General features: G+C 34.8%; 1 protein-coding gene across 1 annotated transcript in view; it reads right to left on the reverse strand.

Moving 5' to 3' along the window:
- Positions 1 to 2,950: 2,950 nt before the first annotated feature.
- PELI1 (pellino E3 ubiquitin protein ligase 1) overlaps positions 2,951 to 22,082 on the reverse strand; it is a 49,580-nt gene continuing 30,448 nt past the window's right edge. The window contains exons 2-7 of the mRNA XM_004691447.1: positions 15,092 to 15,231; positions 11,956 to 12,085; positions 9,052 to 9,153; positions 6,441 to 6,638; positions 6,154 to 6,342; positions 2,951 to 5,551 (exon numbers count right to left, since the gene is read on the reverse strand). Of these exons, the coding sequence (XP_004691504.1) occupies positions 4,985 to 5,551; positions 6,154 to 6,342; positions 6,441 to 6,638; positions 9,052 to 9,153; positions 11,956 to 12,085; positions 15,092 to 15,162 (1,257 nt within the window). The 5' untranslated portion in view covers positions 15,163 to 15,231 and the 3' untranslated portion in view covers positions 2,951 to 4,984. The remainder of the gene's footprint in view (positions 5,552 to 6,153; positions 6,343 to 6,440; positions 6,639 to 9,051; positions 9,154 to 11,955; positions 12,086 to 15,091; positions 15,232 to 22,082) is intronic.

A 22,082-nucleotide genomic window follows, 5' to 3' on the forward strand; every position in this document is an offset into this window, starting at 1 on the left:
AATTCATTCATGTATTATAGGCCTTCTAAATTCATTCATGTATTCATGTCCTTTCTGGTTCTGCCATATTATGTTGTATCATACCTTTCCCACTTTTTAAAATATGAGGTTTTCTTTTTCTTGAGTTCTTTTAAAAACATTCTGCTATTGATATTTACTCTTAATTCTAATTTTTGTAGACCACCTTAAATCATCTTTGAAAAATTGAGGTAAGGAAATAGATTTCAAATTCCATTCAGAAATGGGAGCAGAGGAGAAAGCAGGAAAACGGAGGCAGGTATGCATCAAGGCCTCCATGGCCCAAATGCTGATTTCCTGCAATTATAGCCATGTGAACTGTGATCAAGTTACCAGACATTGCTGTGCCTGTTTCTATGCAAAATGAAGAAAGTAGTTCCCGTTTTATATAGGCTTGCTTTGTGTCTTAAGTAATATCAGCAGTATCTTCAGATTGGCATATTTAGAACAGTGCTTGACACATAGCAAAAACTCAAAGGTTAGCTGTGGGGAATTTTTTTATGCTGTGGTTTAACAGACACAGTGGAGTTCATAATCCAATGTCAGTGGAAAGAAACCAGTTATCCCATCACATCATGTAACACAGAATGTGTAGACCTGATACTTTGCAATAATTGCTAGGCAAATTCTTTTGATATATACTCCATTTTCTGCTGACAATATTATCAAATACAAGCAATTTCCTTAAGAAAGCTGGGTATTAAAATCTGAAAATAGGTTCAAGAATTTTTCCATACATATTAAAAAAAACAAAAAACTCGTGCTCTGCCACTGTCAGAAAAGATGTGAAGCAGCAAAATACTAAGATTCAATACAACTGAGGATTTTTTGTTGTTTTAATTAAAAGATGAACTGAGATAAAGCTGTACCTTTGCGTGAAAAGGGTTTTACTCTGTCAAAACACTTGGCTAGAGGAAGTTACTGAGGTTGAAACAGAATTTCATTTCCTTGGAGGGCAGTGAAAACAAAGAGGCCTGAGAAGTGCTCCAAATCAGTATTTCAATGAACACGCTGCTCAGGAGGAGAACTTTTTTGTTTGCCTGCTAAGTTAGCGCAGGGTGTATGGAGAACACCAATCATGATGGAGAACTTTGACGACAGTTAAAAAAAAAAAAAAAAAAAAAAAGCAGAGGCAGCTTACCTTTGGCAAATCGGTCTTCTAACAACAGTCTCAATGCCCAAGATTTAGTTTATTCCACAACTGTGGACCATCTTGTAAGCTGTTCTCAGAATCTTCTCCATTATAGAAAATGACAACTCCTGCCTTTCAGCCACTCCGGTTACTTCAGCAAGCTATGTCATCCTCCTTCTTTCACATCCCCTATCTATTCCACCAGCAAGTATTGTCAGTGTTGCCTTTAGAACATAGCCCAGTTTTGGTCACTTTTTAAACTACCTCCACTGCCAACAGCTCTGATACAAGCCACTATCATTTCTCTCCAGGTTTGCTGCAATGGTCTAACTGATCTCCTTGCCCTCAGTTCATTTTGGTTGGAGCTTATTAAAATACAAGTTAGATCATGTCACTCTCTTCCAATGGCTCCCATCTCACTAGAATAAAATTCAAAAGACTTAGGAGGGTCTCCAGTTTCATCCCCATGTCCTAATTCACCTGTCACTTTACCTCTTAGACCTTACTTCTATCTCCCCAACCCCCATAGCTGCATTGGACTCTATTATAGTAATATTCCAAACATGCCTGTTCAATTGATTACTCCTCTTCCTAAATGCTGTTTTCCTAAGTAATCATTCCCTAGAGTCCCTTAGCAAATTATCATCTTTCCAGTGAGGCTTCCCTTGTCTTTTTAGTATCTCAAACACACACACACACACACACACACACACACACACACATCACATACATGACATTGTATTTTCCCTATATTACTTGTCCTTTCAGCATTGTTTACTGTCAGTCATACTGTATCTTTTATTTTACTTGTTCATTTATCTCTCTCTCCATAGAGAACAGACCTCATAAAGATAGCAATTTATTTTTTTCCTGCCATATCACCCAATGGTTATACCAGGTCTTGGTGCATAGTAGATATTCAAGTATCTGTTATCAGAATGAGTGTACACATTCTGAGGGCATGGCCTTAAGGTACACTTATGTAGGAATAATTCTGAAAGTAGGAATGGGAAGTAGACAGAATAATACAGTTATATACTATTTCAGTGATTCGATTTGCTATAGTGCTAACACTTTGAACATAAATACTAAGGATAGATCACTGGCCTTTTCACTAGAAATCTTTAAAGAGGGGCAGCATGAGATGTACAGAGTTAGAATTATATTGATCTTATAAATTCAAAGAAATAAAAGGTGAGTTATCACTGCTGCCCTCAGTCTATGTCCTTGAATGGGAGTATGCAAAAGTTGGGTGTCGTCATAAATACACATTATTACTTTTTATTCCATCTTTCTTTACATATACTAGGAGATTTCGCTATCAATGGAAATAAGCAATTGAAGCTTCAAGAAAACCTGGGAAAAGACTCCTCCCTTCTGTTAGCCTTCATGATTCTAACATTTTAGATGGAGGGAATTTTTATTTCCTATACAAATTAAAGAACATTTAAACATTAAGATTGCTTTGATAAAAGAGTTAAGCCATGAAGATTATCTTCCTTTAGAATGTACACACAAGATCCAAATGCAATGTTTTTCTCTTTGGCTAGAATACAGACACTCTTAATTCAACTAAGTAAGTTACAAGAATCCTATTAAGCATTAGCAAAATGACAGACTATTCAAAATACTTGAACATAGAAACACCCAATTAATAATTTAAATTAACTGAGTTTTCAAAACGTGAATTTGATGGAATTCAAAATTTTAGGAAGAACATGAACTTTTTATGGTCATGGAGGCATTTCTTAAATAGCTTAATATGTAACTTGCAAAGAGTCAACTCTTTTATAATATGTTAACCACTAAACAAAGTTCCTTTATTAGTAATTAAGAGATGCTTCTGCAAAAGATTTAAAGAGTTACATTAAACACAAATGTCTCATCTACTTCAAATAAGTATTTTGAGAGTGGGGTAGATTTGTCCATAAGTTTTCACTTCTGGTTTCCTGTAGTTAGATATGTAAAATGAACTGACAAAGACAAATTCAAAAATCTATTTTGAAAAGTATTTACTTAGTTTGAATAAATTAATTGCAAATAAAAATTAGCTACAATATATAGCCTGAATAGAAATGACTAGAACAAGTACAACACAGAACTTAATTTCCTCGAATTAGTCACCAAACATGTGACAATCTAGAAAACTTCAAAATCAATTAATATTTCTTTGAAAAAGGGGTAACAGCAGTTACTGATATATCACAACTAGTAAACTTATAATACAAGTTTCCTGACATGCATTTCCTGAGTGAACCCAAATGATCATTTTTAAAAACAAGGAAATTTTGACAAGTTGAAGTAAAATAAAACAGTTCATGGCTTCTAAGCAACAAGTTGTTTTTTCAAAACGAAAAGAAAATTCAGAACAGCTTTGTGAAAGGATAAATTAAAGCTATGCTACCACATACAAAAAACTTGCTACAATTATTATACAACTTTTCAACTAAAGGAAAACAAGAGATTAAAAAAGGATCCTGTCTAATCAAAAGTGTACTGATTTTTTGATGTAGTGCAACTTCTACTTTTCTCGTGGTGCATTAAAAATAAAGAAAAAATGAGTCGGGTTAGGGGTGAGGGAGTATAAAAACTTTTCTTGCTTCCCAAAGCAAAGATCATAATTGAAATAGATTTAAAAAAAAAAAAAAAAAAAGAGAGACCATGCAAATATGTCTTTCCAGTCTGCTGTCACTGGTGCTCATCTGCCAACCAAACATTTTTTGCAGTCACACTGTGGCAACTCGCTTTAGGATTCAAGCCCATGGTTAAGGATGATCTTTTAGATTAAAAAAGGGGGAGGCACTATTGTCATCCAAACCTTTCTCTCTCATTTCCTAATGCCTGCATAAGCCAAATACAGAATAATTAATTAGGCATTTCTTTTTCTGAAAGCAAATCAAACCACTTCTCCTTTCCTGTTAATTTATGCTTTTTCTCATGGGAATGATTTTTTCCCCTAAACAGTGAACAGATGAACCACAGTTTATATCTAAAAAATAAACTTGCCAAATGTTGCTGATACTAAAAACAGATTAATTATCATGGGAGAAAAATAGATAATCTAGATTAAATTGCATATTCAAAGGCGCATATAAAATATTTTTTAGCATTAAATTTTTGTTATAGTACTACACTTCAGAGAAACATTAAGGAAAAAATCTTTCCTGATTATCTTCAATGTGGTTAAAAACAAACACCTTTTACACAATGGTAATTAATATGAATTCAATTTTACAAAGTATTCTAATTTATTAAATTTTCATATTGAGATGGGAGTGGGGAGAGTTCTCTTGTCTTTCTTCCTAACCTTGCAAATCCTTGAGCTATGCTCACTAAACTACCATCACACTGAGTAGTGTGACACCACTGTTACCATGCTACCCTATCAAGAACATTCTAAGATACTTTCTCTAGTAAAGATAAATAGAAAAAAGTTAATATACATGTTGCTGTATTTTACAATGTTTGCAACAAACTGTAAACTAACATAGTTTGAACCAACAGTACCCTCAGTTATACAAAACAATTTTTTCAACACTGAGGATGGATGATTCAAAAACACTAAAATGAAGGCATCAAATTAGACTATGTCTTTTTCTCCTCAAAATATATTTTCAAAACTCAGAATTCAGAAGTCTGGTACTTTCAGAAATTCCTTTGTTGAGTTTCCCAGATTTTTGCTCATAAATTGCTACTATTTGTTATAAATGTTTTTAAAAAATTCTTCATTTTAATGCAAATAACCAGAGCAGAGAAATTGTGACATGGACAACAGGTTGGAAAATCCAACTCACTTAGCTTATAAATTTATAATGTAGTCCTGGAGGACAACTGTTAGTCTAGAGGTCCTTGGAAAATAAGTCTGATGTAGCCTTGTTCACCAGCCAACTGATGTGCACAGAAGGGACAGGCTGCATGGAAAGTATGAGTACCGTGAGGAAGTGGGATCTGGGACCAATAGGCAGTTGTCTTTTCTGAACACACATGCCCGCATGGGCTAAACGCATGGGTTGGAGGGCCGGCGTCCACATAAAATCCAGCTTCACATCCAAGCCACAGAGGGACATAGGGACCGACAGACCTACACATAGGACATTCACGATCCTTTCCATCACGTTCTTCTTTGTTTCCCCAGTTATGATAGCCATGCACATGGCCGCAGTTTAGATATACCCATGGTTGTTTTTCATCAACAACATCTTTCCTCTTCATGCTAGGAAATGCTAGTGTGTTGAACCCTACAGGGCACTGAGGTCTTGCTGCATTGATTTCCTGTCTTAATGCTTCTAAATGCTTCACTGTAGGAGTGTGGGAAAGGCCTTCTGCAGTACGCCATAGCAATGTTGCACCACAGAGATCAATTAATGAGCCATCTTGTAACTGATTGGTTTCAATTTCCACCTACAGGAAACAAGAAGAAAAATACATTGACTACTGTGCTTTGGGTTTTTACTAGCAGTTTTGCTCTTACATGTTCCTTATTGAGGAATTGGGACTTCCTATCACAGTTACTAAATACTCAGGAAACTCTAATGGCAATCGTGGAAAAAGTCAATTTGAAAACGGAAGAAAAAATATTAAATATATTTTTTCATTCTTAACGACAACTTATCATTAGAAACATCTGGCTAACTAATCAGTAAGTTTAATATTTCCAGTTAAACATCTGGTCAAAGATACATAGATACAATTAGAAAATAAAAAGTGTTGCTTAATCTGGAAAAGCTTAGGCTTAAAACATTAACATAGCACAAAATGATGTAAACAATTACATTATTAAAAAAATTAACATAATATGAAAGAAGAGTTAAGTTTTCAGAGTCCAAATTGAAACATTCAGAGATCACCCTCTCCTACAGTATTTGTCGATCAGTGTCCGAGAAACTTAGTTCTGAGTCAGGAAAAGGTTGAATAGTTTCGGGTAGATGTAATACATTTAGCTCATCTCACTTTTCATATTATGCTACTTGTAGCTAAACGAGAAACTACATCTTAATACTTACCATTTTTCCTCTCTGTTGAGCTGATCTGGTTTCACGGAGGCTGAATACATTTCCACACACTGATATTTCTCTCCATATTCCAGGCTTGGAGTCTTCTGTGAATCCATTGCGTGGATGCATAACAAGGACACCATTAGTGGTCAAGCCATCCATCTGCCCATCTGCTGTCTTCCATTTTGCAGCTTTCTCCTAGTAGGAAGAAGAAAAATGAGTTTCTATCTATTTATAATTTGGCATTAGAAGTGGTTCTATAATAATGTATCATTTAGGGAAAAAAAGCTTTTTACCCCAAGAAAGATGTTTTTTGATGAGTCAAATCCTGCAGCATAAATCCGGGCTGTAAAGGGGGGATTCCGTTCACATATGATTCTACAAGCAAATCTTGATATAGTGCTTTGCACTGACTGTGTATCAGAATTACTTTGACTTCCAGGAACTGTGTCAGTTACTACAAAATCAATGGGACTTTCAGTCGACCGTCCAATCTAAAGGAAAAAGAAGTATCTATAAACCTATTCAAAAGAGTACAGTAGAAAAATCCATTCTCACCTTAACTCCTCTCCTTAACTCTGGAGGCATCTATATTCTTGAAAACTAGTCTATCTGGCTTTCTCTGATGCTATAATTACTGAGAACACAAGAATTAAGTGGAAACTTATGACCCAAAATACACAAAAACTTCAGGAAATAGATAATTTGGAGTAACCGAGTTTTCTTGATGACACTTAATTTTAATTTTTACCCTTTTGGATAGGAACATGTCTGCCACATATTCTTCTTCTTTAAAAGAATATATAGTAACTACATAAATAAATCTTTTTGATGACTCCAGAACTTTACACATTATAAAGCAATATGCAGTGTGCTGTCTTTAGGTACTATAAAGGAGTACGAAAATAAGGATCCTTATGTTTAGGGCATATATAACTTTGAAGTGAGGTCTTCATGTATTTTTTGTATCTTTTTTATCAGGTTGGCAGCTAACACTTCTTACTACTGGGCATACTTGTTTCTAGCAGCATTCTTTCCCTCTAACTGGTTACTTTGCTATAGGCTGAGAAGTCAATAAGCAAACTTCAAAGAATAGTACTGCCAAAGTTCTTGAAAAGGAATGTCAGTGCGGAACATGGAACGAGGACTTCATATGACTAGATGTCTTTTATATTTTTTCCAGTTCTTGGCCATATATCAGAGAGAAAAGGTTCCCATTTTTATAGAGTTCTGGTGGATAAGGTATTAATGAATTAGAAACATCTTCAGAGGTACTAGTTAGTAAATAATTTCATTTTGAAAGTAAAGTTAAAAAAAAAGGGAATCAGTAGAAAAATAAGTATTCTGAAAAGATCGGTTCATTAATATTTTTGTTAGGAAGTAATTTTATAAAACTGAAGAATGTGTGAAAAAATACTTAGGCTCTAAAAAATGACTTGTAAGAATCATTCCTTACATACTTGAATCTTAAAAAATTCTTCAAATCGGCACTTTCAGATAAAACCTATAATGTTTTATTTTTCCTATCATCAAGTATAAAGTTTCTATCAAGTGTGGGTAGTTTTAGGGGAAAATTGATTGTTTAACTAATGTTAAGACTGGATGTCCTTTTTCTTTATTTTTAAGGTAATAATATCCAAAAGAAACGGTCTCAGACCTTTAAAATGAAAAACATTTTCACTATTCCAAAAAGTTCAGTATTACATTAAAAAGGTAGGGGAGAGAATGACTTCAAAGAAACATTTTGCTGTTCATTATAATTAAAGATCTCCAGAACATCTCACCTTCATTTAATAATGAAAATAAAGAACTGAAAAATCATTAGGACAAGAACAAAATGATCAGATACTTTATGCCCTAATAACCTTGTTTCAAAAAAGCCCAAGGCTTCAAAAAACACTGTATTAAGGGAGAAAATCATGAATTTTGCTTGACAATTTGATTTTAGTTGTCCTATCATCTATAGAACATCTACCAACTACATAAAACAGTTTATAAAAACAGCAATGAATTGATATTAAGAATGAGAGAAAAAGCTTTTATTGCTCTAGTAGCTTTGGCTAAGTATGCATTCTATTTTGACTTTACATGTATGATATGAATAGTTAGAAGCTGCCTGTACCTTTAGTTACCTTGAGAAGTGGAAAAAAGGAGCAAGAAGAGATTTTAGAAGTCATGAATGTCTCCCAACTATTTGTTGGTTTCTTGTTTTAGATAACAGCTAAAAGAGTTTTAGTTACTATTTTTTTTTTTTTAAAGATTTATTTATTTGTGCATACAGAACTGGGGTACAGGTCAGAAGTGCAGGGGTGGTGAGAGAATTCACCAGAGACCAAGTGGGGAGCAGAACAGGCCAACTGATGAAGTACACTGCTGAGGGGAGCAGTGGGCAGGTCAGGAGAGGTCTGCCATGCCATGTGGTCACCTCCAGGGCAGGCGGGAATCGAACTCATGAGGAACTGGCTTTAGCTTCTTAGTGCTGTGCTGTAACCCGCTGCGCCACCAGGGAGGGCCCTTAGTTACTATTATTAACAGCAATGTGTTTGTCAGGTACCTAGCACAACTCTGAGAACTTTATTGGCACAAACATAATTAAGCTTGCCAATAATCACTAGAGGGATGTTCTATTGTATGTACTTTCAGGGGGAAAATGAGATACAGAGCGGCTAAGAAATGTTTACCAGGAAATCTGATTTCAGGGCCTACTTCTTAACCACACTGCCCGACCTTTATATGTGGGGGTTAGAAATCAGTATAAAAATATAATATACAATAAGTACAATATCATAAATAAATATATCACAATAAAAATATAATAATCCTTACTGTGGCCAAAGCATTGAGTTTCTGACAGTAAGCTTTTACTATTTGTTTTCAAGGAAAAAAAAAATTAGGGTGTTGTAGTACCTGAAACATATCAGTGTTGCTGTCATGAGTATACTCAACCACCACAGTCTGAGCCCGAGATAAGGTGTATGATATGCTATGCTGGTCCTTGTTGCTTATTGCCTAAGAAAGTAAGATAGCAAATATGAGCAGGCAGGTCAATCCAATAAAATAATTAAAAAGAGAAAACATCTATTTATTACACATATGCCATATTTTTTCCTTGAAATTCAGGGTAGAGATTAATAACTCTTGTATAACCTCATAGGTGATAGTAGTTTCTCAGGCTGAATGGGCATGAACGAATACATTGAGGTAGTTACAGAGTAAAAAACAGTAATGTCACTATATTAAAACACTGTAATCAGGGTCTCCTGAATCAAAACCAAATCCCATACAGAAACTGAAAACAGTACTTAGTACTGCTCTGTTAGGAAGAAAATATAAAATCTTGCAAGGTAAGAGGAATCTTATTTTTCAAGTAATTTAGAATTATAAAATTAATCAATAAGCAGTTTACTGATTTTCCTAAGCATTCTGTAATTCTTTGGATAACAAATATTTGTCATATGCTGCACAAGATACAGAAAAATTCATAGAATGATTAAACATTACCAGTGGAAACAGAATGCTTGTTATTATACTTCTGACTTATCCCAATCTTAAAACATTGCTAAAAAGAACTTTTCAGTTTTGTTTTCAGCTATTGTCTATGTATCTAAGATGAGATAATATCAGAAGGGGGTAAAAAACTGCACAAAGGAAATGGAAAAACGGCTGTGCAAAATGAAAATAGATTATATAAAGACACAAGATCAGTGAGTACACAGCAAAGAGGCTAAATGAAAAAAAAAAAAAAACCTTCTTAATTAGAACCCTGTAGTTAATCTGTAATAAATAAAGCACTCGCTCTAAGATTAATTAAGACTGAGAAGTTTTCAAATGTACATAGAGAATAAAAATCTGGGCACTACCTACCTATCTTTAGCAAAGCATAATAATATCCTTTTGTTTCTGATTTTTTAAGAAATAATTCGACTCTACAGATATATTGGAGGCTGCTGATTATGTCCCTCTCCCTATTTCCTTTCTCCAGAGGTATTCAACCTCAGGCATACATGTTGTTAACATTTTTCATTATGTATTTATATATTTATAAACATTAAGTGGCTTTTCAACTGGTAACTACTCAGCATTTCTGAAGTTAATTCTTAATGGCAAAAGATATTTTAAAATACAAATTTTTGTGTTAATTCCTGTTTTATTATTTTTTAACTATTAAAGATATAGTGAGATTAAGAACTATGTTAAATTAAGTTCTCAGTGGACTGGAAGCAGGGTTTAACCACTTACCCAGATGACTACCAGACTGAACCGTTAGCGTTCTTTATTGTCTAGTAAAGATTAAAAGAAGCTAACAAAGAAAACATTAGGGATATGAAAATGAAAGTGTAAAGAAAAAGTACAGAAAAGAGGTAGGGGCTTGAAATTATGTTCCCTTTGATTCTGTTTCTCACTGAGGAAATAGTATTAAGTGCATAAGGAGCTTTTGGAAATAAGTGGATGCGTTTTTTGGACCATCACAATGATTTGATGGGGACTTAAATGGCATTTAGTAGCTGGGCACCAAGAGCATTAAATCTCCTGTATAGGTGAGACAGTCTTGTACAAAGAAATGGCACTCCAAAATGCCAAAAGCACTCCAGCAGTAGAGTACAAGAAAGAAGGTCCTCAAGCAGATAAATAAACTCATTTCCCCCACCTGCTCAGGACAACCCTCTTCTCTGCAAAAGAGCAAGAAAAATATCTAAAAGAAACTGTTCCTTATCTATATTCACTGGCTCTCAAATAGTATTTCAGCAAGGTTTGAGGACTCTTTTATTAAGATGTTACACTGATTATAAAACAACAACAACAACAACAAACCAAAGCTAAAATCCCATTAACTTCTGAGACTGGACAGTGATCTAAACAGGGCATATATGCTGATTTTTTTGTCTCTCATTGTTTTAACTTACAAAGATATACCTCAGATAGTATAGTATTAATCATACACCAGGGGTATATAGTTAATATAGTTATCTTAAGCTATAGTTAATATACTTCCAGAAGTCAAAGAACCCTAACTTTTATTCACCCATCAAAGCATTAAATTCAGTCTGTATTATTAAACTGGAAGCAGAGGAACTCACAGGAAATAAAAAAATCTGAAATTGTTCCTAAATGTCACTCTAGGGAAAGGCCACATATCCTGAAATGGTGGCCAGGCCTCTGGAGATTTGGGTAGGCAAAGAATAGGAGGCAATAAATAGATCAACAGACTAAGTAGTTTTCTAGAAGATACTGTCTGGGATTTGTTTCTATAGTTTTGATTCAATGTAACAATTTCTGGGATCTACTTTGTACAAGGCACTTTGCTTATTAATTAAATCCATGAGGATCATGAAACAAGAAGTGAAGAGTATCTACAGAACCTTAAAAAAGATGACCTCATCCAAACATGTTTTTAATACCTGAATATATATGTAATATACCGCATTCCTTGCCCAGCCTAGGTGAGGTTCCTTTAGTAACAGAAGGAACTTCCTATTTGTCAAGGCAGACAGCTATATGATTCTAATTACTACATAAAATCTTAACCCCACCTTTTTTATTAAGGAAAGGGGATGTTTCTAGCTCTTTTAAAATACTAATTCTAGTTTGTCATAACAAAGAAACAAACAAACAAAAAACCCAACATTTTCATTCCCCTTCCATATAGCAGCCTTGGAAAAACCATGTCTCCAATGTCATTTCCCATCCAAACAAAAGGAAATTTCTTGTACAGAAAAGTGAAAAGAACATTAGAGAATATAAGCGATATACACAGGTTTTCTAAATTTTTCAAGTTACTTAATTTGGTTTGCTGATTTTTTTTTTTTTTACCTTTGCAGCCTGAGGAGTACAAGCAATATGCACAGTGCTGGGCTTCACCCCATTTGCCTTAGGTCTTTTAAACAAAGCGAATCTACTTTTCCTCCTTCCTCTATCGCCGTTTGGGAGAGACCCATTATACCTGATGGGGAGGGTGGGGGGGGGGGGAGAAAGTTAGCTGATTTTTTGTGAGAACGACACAATTTTAAAACAATTATTTTGCATTATACGATCAGCCCCTAATTATCTATTAGTACAACATAATTATCTCAAAATTCTTCATAGCAATTGCTGATCCTTAGACCAGCTGCCTAAGTATGATACAAAATGAAATTCTTTCTGGCTATACTTCAAGTCATAGAGAAATACTTTTAGGATTACCTGTAGCTCTGATTTATCTGCATTTTTCTTCTCTCTTTTATTGAAGATAATCAAAAGCTGATTAGTGGGACCTAATGCCTGATGACTCATTCTATTAAGGTGGCTATTTGTAAGTGCTAATATAACCTTTAAAAGTACAATATGAATTTAATGAATTTAAAAAAACAGAATCTCCTCTAATTGTGAACCAAATGCCTTAAATAGCTGGACCTTTGAAATAAGGAATCTTTAGACTTGCATGGTAAGTCTCAGCTACTTGTAGATACACATAAGCATTCACATTTTTGACAAAAACTATCCAACTAAGACCCTACCAAGTAGAAATAGTATTTTTGCTATCCAGATCTTATGAGAATTTCTCTATAGCCTATAAATGTTCTGAAAGTAAGCAAAGATAAATAGGAGAAAAGTTCACAACAAAACATTTGATGTTTTCTATGTATTAGAAGATAGTGCTGAGTTCTTTCCATACATCACTTCACTGAATCCAGCCAGCCTCATAGGAACACTGCAAAACTGGCCCCTCTCTCTCCATTTTTATAGGTTAGGAATTAATTATTCCTCAGAGGAATCAAGCTTTTCAGAGGCCTCTGTGAAGACAACACAAGTAACAACAGTGAAACTAAAATTTGAATCCAGGTGTTTGTCATGCTTTTATTTGATTCTTTATTGCTTCTTTTTTTATGTAAGTAGTTGCTTAATAATTTCTCCTTATTCACTGGTCCCACTCTCCAACAAAATCTTTGGTTTGATGGTCTCCCATAAACAGCTGAACAACAGGAAGTGGGAGGGTAGGAGGGTATGGGAGGGAGGGGAAGTAGTCAGGAATGAGGTAGGGAACAGGGCAGTTTTGAAGTTAGAAGAGAGTAAGACTACAAAATGGCCTGTAATAGTGGCTGACAAGCATGCATTTACTCAAACACTGTCAATACAGAAATTATTCTGACCCTATAAAAAACAAAACAATCTGTCCCTCCCTAGTGGAGTAATGGGTTAGAACACAGCACTGCAAGTAAGTTGCAGCCACTTCAGTTCGATCCCCTGCCCCAGAGGTGATCCACATGGCCTGGCAGACTTCTCCTGACCTGCCCCCTACTCCCTTCAGCAGTGTACTTCATCCATTTGCCTGTTCTGCTCCTCACTCTGTCTCTGGTGAATCCTCTCACCTGTACCCCAGTCCTGCATATATAAATAAGAAAATCTTAAAAAAAACAAAACAAAACAAAACAAAGAACAATCTGAATTCTACAGGAGTAAACCAATCTTGCTAAAACTGCAGAGTAGAACTCCTTACCCAATACATTAAAATTTACCCAATACATCCATTCCAGGATATGTGCTGCCACCACCCCACTGGGGTCTCTTAATTTAGTCTCACCACTGTCTGTTGAGTTGCATGATTTCCTCTTCTGGAGATAGGCTTTGAACCCTATTGTGTTCCTGTAGTTCACACTTCTTACTCTAAGTAACAAAAGCACAAAACTGATAGTGTTGTCTAGTATTACTTCTAGAGGGTAGGGAAGAAGTATTAATTGCATTTTGACATATGAAGAGGCAGATATAGAGACTTCTATTACTAAGATTAACTGAGAAACTGCTAGGCAGTTAAACCATATACAATATTTTAAACTCTAATCTTCAAATGATTCACATTTCCTGCTAGAAGAATTTAACTTAGAATAGCTTTTTGGTATTTAAAAGTTGTTTATTAATCTATTAAAACTGATGTGGCTGAAAGTTGAAATATTACTCTACTCAGTTTATGATCTTTTAAATTCTACTTTTGAGGCGGGGGGGGGGAACACTACAAGTCTCAAAGGGCCTTAGATAATCTCATCTAATTTGTCGACTTACAGAAGAGATAACTAAGGCCCAGAATGGCTAAGCAACTGTTCAAAGTCTTACAACACTGTTAGAATAAACTCTGAAATCTAGATAGACTCCCAATCAAGCTCCAAACTGTATTATCTCCCCAATTTCTCATACATTCATCTGAAACAATAGGCACATTCTCACTTAAACTAGAATGTGTATCAACCTAATTCTAAAACATATTGTAGTATCAAGACCTGCATTTTAGGCAGAAGAGGAACAGCAGGAGGAAAGTAAATTTTGTGATTTCTAGTTTCTGAGAGTCGCAGTTACAGACTAACCTTATGTCTCTATTTTGATAGTTATGGCAAGTTTAGATTGACTAAACTGAAATAACAGTATCATCTATTCCTCAGTCTTTAGATTGTATCTGTGGGGGTTGTATGGATGACATTACTTTTAAAGTAAACAAGTAGCAAGGTTGTGGGTTTCAGAGTCATACTGTTATGCCTATACAACTCCTTTCATCAAGAAGTGGAGCATAAAGCAACTACTCCAGTGGCATGAAAGAACAAATACTAACCTACGTGAAATGATCTAAAGGGGTAAGGGGCTCCCGGCAAAGTCAGCTGAGACTTTTTTTCCCTAAAATACTGAACAGGGAAGACAAATGGAATGACTGTAATTTTAGACAAATATTTTTTCATTTCATCCTTAAGAGCTTTGTTCTTGCTGGGGTGAGAATGAGGCCAAGTTTACACAGTATTTGACCATTTCTAAGAGATGGTATAAATAAGAGAGTTTTTATAAAAGTTTCTTGATTTGATAGTGCTCTGTAGCTCTAAATCCTTTTTGGAAATAGGATATAAATTCTAAAAAAATGTACTTTTAACCTAGATGCCAGAGTTAAAATATATTATTCAATGTTATGTATTATCAGATAAAGAAACCTTACCCTAAGACAATGAGTTCACCATATTTTACTGGTGCTTTGGATGGATGATTTTCTTGATCAGGAGAAAACATGGGCTTGGCTGTCTTTCTCAAATCTCTGTTCACTGGTCAGGAGCCTTGGGACACCTTTTGCATTATTTCCTAGAGAGAAAAAATTTTCATTAATATTATGAACAATAAATTTCAATTTCAATAAAGATATCATTTTCCAACAGTCCTTGTGAGCACAATATTAATGGAAGTACAATATCACATAATATTTGAAATGTGAGACATTTCCCCCAATAGTGGTTATATATTCAATGCATACTACTGAAGTAGGTTAAAAATGTACTGGGGATTTCCACTCCCAGGAAGATGGGATAAATGTATTTTTCCCTGTTACTTCTGCCAAGTACACTTAAAAAGTCCTGGACATTTTACATGTGTGTGTATGTATACACACATACATATATACATATAACACACACACATATGTGAAGACTGAAAAGTTGTGAGTAGGCAGACTAGCTAGACTTTTGAGTCCAATAAAATAGAATGGGTTTTTTTCTTTTTTGGACTAATATATCTCAGACTTGGAGCTGCAGATAGCAACCAAGAAATGCCAACTGGCCAAAGGCAGGGAGAAAAAAAACGCCCCAAGAAAAGCTTTCTCTCTCTCGTAAAAAGGAGCAGCTTTAGTAAGACACAAAACTTTTGAGAAAAACTACTCTACTACAGCCAAACACCACAGAAACACTGTGCTATCACTGCCACCATGACACTTATAGTCGAATAGGGAGAAATTAAAACTTTTGTTCACAAACATCTATACACAGGCAATTATACAATTTATATGTTGTGCTTCATTTTGACTAACCTCAAATGGAAACAACCCAGATGTGCTTTACTGGGTGAATGATTAAGCTGTGGTACATCCATACTGTGGAATAGTACTCAGCAATAAAAATAAATTATTGGATTAATCGCAGAGAATTAAGCCAAGTAAAACAAGCTAACCTCAAAAGGTTATATAAATGATCCCACTGTATGATATTCTTGAAATGATGAGATTAAAGAAATGGAAAACAGATAATTCTTGCAGGAGTTAAAAAGGATGTGGGAGAAGCTAAGTGGCTATCAGTACAAAAAGGGCAATGGTTTCAGAAATGTCCTACTTTTCATCAGTGTCAGTATTTTGTTATTTTCACTACAGCTCTGCAATATATTACCACCGGGGAAAACTGGACAACAGATATACAGGGTCTCTTGTGTATTAATTACTAAAATTGCATGTGACTCTACAGTTACCTCAAGATAAAGTTTAATTAGAAAGTATATATTACAGCCCTCCCTGGTGGCGCAGAGAGTTAAAGCACTGCACTAAGATGCTTAAGCCATTTCCGCATGAGTTTGATCCCCGCCTGCCCCCAAGAGATCCACATGGCGCGGCAGACCTCCTCTGACCCGCCCGCTGCTCTCCTCAGCAGTGTACTTCGTCTATCTGCCTGTTCTGCTCCCCACTCTGTCTCTGGTGAATCCTCTCACCCTCCGCATCTCTAGCCTGTACCCCAGTTCTGTATGAATAAATAAATCTTTTTAAAAAAAGTATATATTAGACACACGTATGAAAAACAAGACTAACCCTCTGATAAGTCACAAAAATCACTACAATAAATAATCTCCACAATACTTTCATATGTACTTCAACTGTTTAATGCCATTAGGTATTTCCTGTATCTATTTCTCTCCCTGCTTTCCCATTAAAAACTGTTACAAAAGTTTCACAATAAAACTGTGATTATCTTCCAGGAAGGGGGAAGAAAAAGCTCAAAACTGGTGAGAAGAGCAGAAGGGACTATGTTGTAGGGTCACAGGTGAACTGGTGGTGGGAATTTTACGGGGAATATACAATGATGTAAAAGATACAAATCAAAAAAATTATCAATGGTTAAAAAAATAAAACTGTTACTAGCTAACCCATACAAGTGTCCTGTTTTTCAATATTTCTACCAATGTTTCATAGAAAACTCATGAATGAGAAAAGCCTACCAAATTAACTTAAAGAGTGAAACATGCTTAAGTTTTTCCACTCAATACCTATAAAATCATCATCTCCTGAGATGAATCTTCTTTTGTTGACCAGATTTTAATTCCTCAGATTATTTAAGGGGTATAGAAACCCACATGCAGTTACTGATATCACAACTGTGAGAGATTGGGGCCCATGCAAAAATGTTTTACTTAAGTTAAAGACCAAAAGACCACTACTCTGATCAAATCCCCATTGAGAAAAGGAAACTGATGTGATGTGAACACAAACTTCCAATGTAAAAATTTAAGTTTAAAAAAAAAATCAACACAATAATTTTGATTCCCTATGACCAAACCTTATGCTATATACATTAAGCCATAGTTGATCACTGTATTCAAATGAACACATTCAAAGGCATACATATATTCATTTTCCCTCTTTAGGATATGCCACTTACAAAAGCTAAGTTAATTAGAGGCTTTACTATACTTTTCTTATTAGACAAGTCACAGACATTAAATATTAAAACACCGTTTTGACACATTTCTGACTAAGAACATCAAGAATTAGAGATTTAATAACATGATTTGGTTAAATATAAATATAAATTTTAAACTTTAACAACATTTCTTTGTCTTGATTTGGATATTTGGGTTACTTTCTATTTAGGAAGTTATGGTTCCCATTTTTGTAGCAATCAATTTCCTTTGAAAAGAGTATTTATTTAAAGAAGTCAATTTAAATAGTATTAAATTATTTGTCTAGTTTATAGATATGTCAAAAATCTGAAACTGATATGTGAATGATCATAAATGGCTAACACCAGTGTGTGTTATCATGACAAGTATAAGGCTATGTTTGTTCTCTCTCTAGAGCTGTTGAACAAAAAGTAATGGTTCCTCATCTCTAGAAATGAAGGACTAGAATGGAGAGAATTTTGGAGCTGGAAAAATATGAGAAAATCTACAGTAATGTAGAAAAAATGCACATATAGCATTATGGATTTAGCATCACTGTCTCTAAAAAGAACAAGACATTAAGGGTAGGGCTGGATATACTCACTATTCTATACCTTCTAGAATCATTGATCAAATTAACCAAGATAAACAATGTTTCTAATTATTCTGTTTCCTAATTATCCTTCCAAGAACTGATCTTGGGATGTTTTACTAAGCAGATCAAAGGTTCAATCACAAGAACACATTCAAATGTGCTTTCTATTACTGTACCTAATAATCCAAAACCTGTAACAAAACACTCTAACATTGTTTACTTATTTACTTACATGATCCAACATATATGGTTTTCTTGTATTTAAAATATAAGCAAATTATATACAAATATGTATACCTTCATTATAAAACTACAAAAAAGTGCCATGACCGCTACTCTCTTGGAACTTCACATTGCAATTCTAATACATCTTAACAGACAATTATAAAGAAATAGCTGGAATCTTTATGTGTTCATAATCTTTCACATAGCCCAGTAGCTAGAGAGTGTTCTCATACTCATTCTCTTTATATATTTTCTATTCTTGATAAGATGTATATTTCTTCGAAATCAATTCCTGAAGTCATATATTGGAGAACTTGAAATGAGTATAGACATAAAATCTATACTAAATGCCTCAATTGCTGGTCCTATCCATTGGTATTCAATTAAGTCAGTTGGTCAGATGTCATATATTCATATATCCTATCCCAATGTGATCTAGCTAGCATGAAGACCATGAAATCACACCATTGACTCTTCCTAAGGCTGGGGAAGAAAAGATAAGAGAAAAATCTTGCTAAGATAATAGGCTGCTTTCTATTAATATTTATTACTTTGAAGTGCTGCTTAAATCTTGAAAATTAAGCATGTTGCTCTCATCAGCAAACGCTTCCCAAGTAAACAAAAAAAAAATTAAATATATTCAAGAATAATGTTATTTTCTGTGTGGTCTGGAAAAACACAAGAAGCTAACCATAAAATATGTATTTCTTAGAAAACACCTACTTAATTTGACCAAAATAGCATTCTAATCATTTGTTCTTTATGAGCTAGTGAAGCACAATTATTTTCTTAGGGCTTCACAAAGGATGGACTTTTATATGCAATTGTAAGTTGAGGAAATCTGGGAAATCTTTGTACAAATTGCTCCCTCACTATAATACCTTTTCTTTTATTATTTGCATTGTATATAGCTTTCTACTTACTACCAACTAAACACAAGCACAAAATTCCTCTCCTGCATAATGAAAAACAAAACAAATGCTTAACAAGGGACAAAAACAAAAACAAACAAAAAAACCGAGGATGTTTCTGAACACTTCTATTTTGAAGGGCAAATGGATAGGCATAAAGGGGTGCTGAGAAAAAAAGGAAAATGCTTTAAAACATGAAAATGTTACAGTACTTCTTTACGTTAAAAATTATAATGTGAATTGCACATATCTGTGGTGAAGCAGATTCACATCTATACTAGAGTTCCTTCGTGGTTGATTTCAAAAGGATGACTCAAACAGAAAGAATTGTTTTGGTATATTGTGGTAGAGTCATTTTATGAAGCCAATTTAGCTGATGATGGAAGGGAGGTAAATTTATAGCTATTTCTTGATAAGAGTGAACATTTAATCACCTTTCTTTCATAATCAGAAGGATTAATATGTGAGGTTTTGCTTAAAAAGACAAAGAGGACAGGAGAAACAGTGGTGTCAGTAGTAGAAGTTTGAAGTTATGACTTCTTGCCAGTGTCTTTTAGCTTCTCAGAGGAGCAGTAGAGAAAGCAAAGATTCCATCTCCAGGATGCAGGGCAATCCTGTGCAAATGTCCAGTTTTCTCCCGTAGGGTAGTCAAACAAAACATTGATATTCTATCACCTACAGGGTAACTTATTTTTATCCTGATGGGAAAGCAAGTAACATCTTTCTCACAGACAGTGTGTGTACCTCTAAGCTGTGGTATCCCAATCTTGGCACTACTGAGACATTCTGACACTGTAAAGGGCTGGCCTGTGCATTATAGGAGATTCAGCAGCATTCCTGGTTTTTAAGTATACCACCCTTAGTTTTGATAATATAAAATGTCTTACCTTTCCATCTCCCACTTCTTACCCTGTTCTAATCTCAAACCTGGCTAAACAGTTTGTTTGTAGGATGAAAACCTTCCATTTTTGGCACAGGGTTTGTTATACAGTAAGGTATCTAATAAATGTCTGCCTACTAACATCATACTGATGCTTAAAGGGTTATTACTAAGCCCTGTGTTAGTGCAGTCAATGGCTTTGAAGGTAGCTGCATTTTCAGTATTTGGTTAGAATTGTAAGAGTGGCTGGGAATGAGAATGGGAGAACTATCATCTTACCTTTGTGGCAATGAATTATTAATATTCCTGCACATTTAAAACACTTGATTATTATAGCAACTACTCTCAAGTGTTGAAGGAAAGAGACTAGAGCTAAGGTAGCCACATAAGTAACTTGAAAGATGAGTGCTGGGTAGTCTGACATATAGAGAAAGGCTAATCTGTGGAAGCCAGGTAAGGAAGTATCTACTTGACCCAGGGGACCTGAATCTAGAAAAATTAAAAGTAGCTTTGGGAAAGCATGAAAGAATTTTCGTAAGTAAAGAGGGGTGTCAGTTTGAATCACTTTTAGATTAAGGTCTATCTTGTACTTGCATAGAATGTTAATTAGCAAAATGCTTTCATGTAAGATTACATTATTTGACCCTCACAATAGCCCTGTGAATTAGGTAAGCCAGTTTTATTAACTCAGTTTTTCCAGATAAGGTAACTGAGTGTGTCAGTCAGAAAGACCAAGTGAGTAGTTCAAGGCCAAACAAGTAATATCTGGCAGGACTAGGACTGAACGTCACATATTAATTCTAACTACATAAGCCGCATTAAATTTCAATCACAACTGTGTAAATATAATCTTTTACCCCCACTTTATAAATGGGAAAACTAAGATGTCTAGAGTTAAGTAGTACAGGTTTTCTGATATTATTAATTCAACCCTCCCTACAAGGTTCGGGGGGGGGGTTGTGATTCCTAAATAGGAATAAGATACTCTATTATGGATGCATTTAAGAATGAGGATGAGTAAAATGAACCCTATACTAATGCTCCTGGCACAGACTAGCAGGAACTATGCAACTATGACTAGTGCTTTTTGAGATTATTTGGATCTTTGTCACTTCCTCAGTGCTCTCTGTATTTGTCAACTGTTTCCTGCTAGTGACCAACAGTAAAAACTTACATGGACTTTTGTATATTTGTTTAAAAAATGGGAAGGGAGAAAAGAACCAAGAAAAAATTTCTTGGTACCACCAGGGAGAAAATTTGAATCAAAAGTGGGTCCAGGCAGTCAGAACCAGAAAGCTTTGTGAACTCTCCGCAAAGTGATGGCTAATAAAAAAAACTGAAGGGCAGTATTCCCCATTGGGGAAGGACACCTAAGTACAAACACTATACCCCCAAATGATCAATTAATGTCACATTTTTAGGAAATATAGTTTAAAAGTCACAAATAAGGGCTCAAACATTTTTATTATCCCTGCCCATACATGACCAATACTTAACTCTTTTAGATGACCAAAGTTCCTAAAATACTGTTTCTCAGGAACAACAATAGCTATTCCTCTAGGTTTAACCACTTAAGTCTCAAACACAAATAAGCAGAAAGCAACAAATTTGATGGGATTAGAAAGCTCTCTTGAACAACAGGATAAAAATACATTTATCATTCTATCATTTTCTATAATCACCATCCAATACTGGCAGTCACCTCATATTTATGTTGCTCTTTTTTCATATTTGCTGTTACACTCTCTGGTTCTATCTATGTCAAGCACTGTTCTAAGCACTTCATTGTTCTAAGCACTTCACAAGTATTATTGGTTTAATCCCATAAATAATTTTATGAGGTAGAAATTATAACCCTCTTTATAAATAAGAAAATAATGGTGATAAACTCAAACACTAGCACTCGGGA

Source organism: Condylura cristata, unplaced genomic scaffold (genome assembly GCF_000260355.1).
Source record: "Condylura cristata isolate star-nosed mole 26May11 unplaced genomic scaffold, ConCri1.0 scaffold00031, whole genome shotgun sequence".
Taxonomy (NCBI): domain Eukaryota; kingdom Metazoa; phylum Chordata; class Mammalia; order Eulipotyphla; family Talpidae; genus Condylura; species Condylura cristata.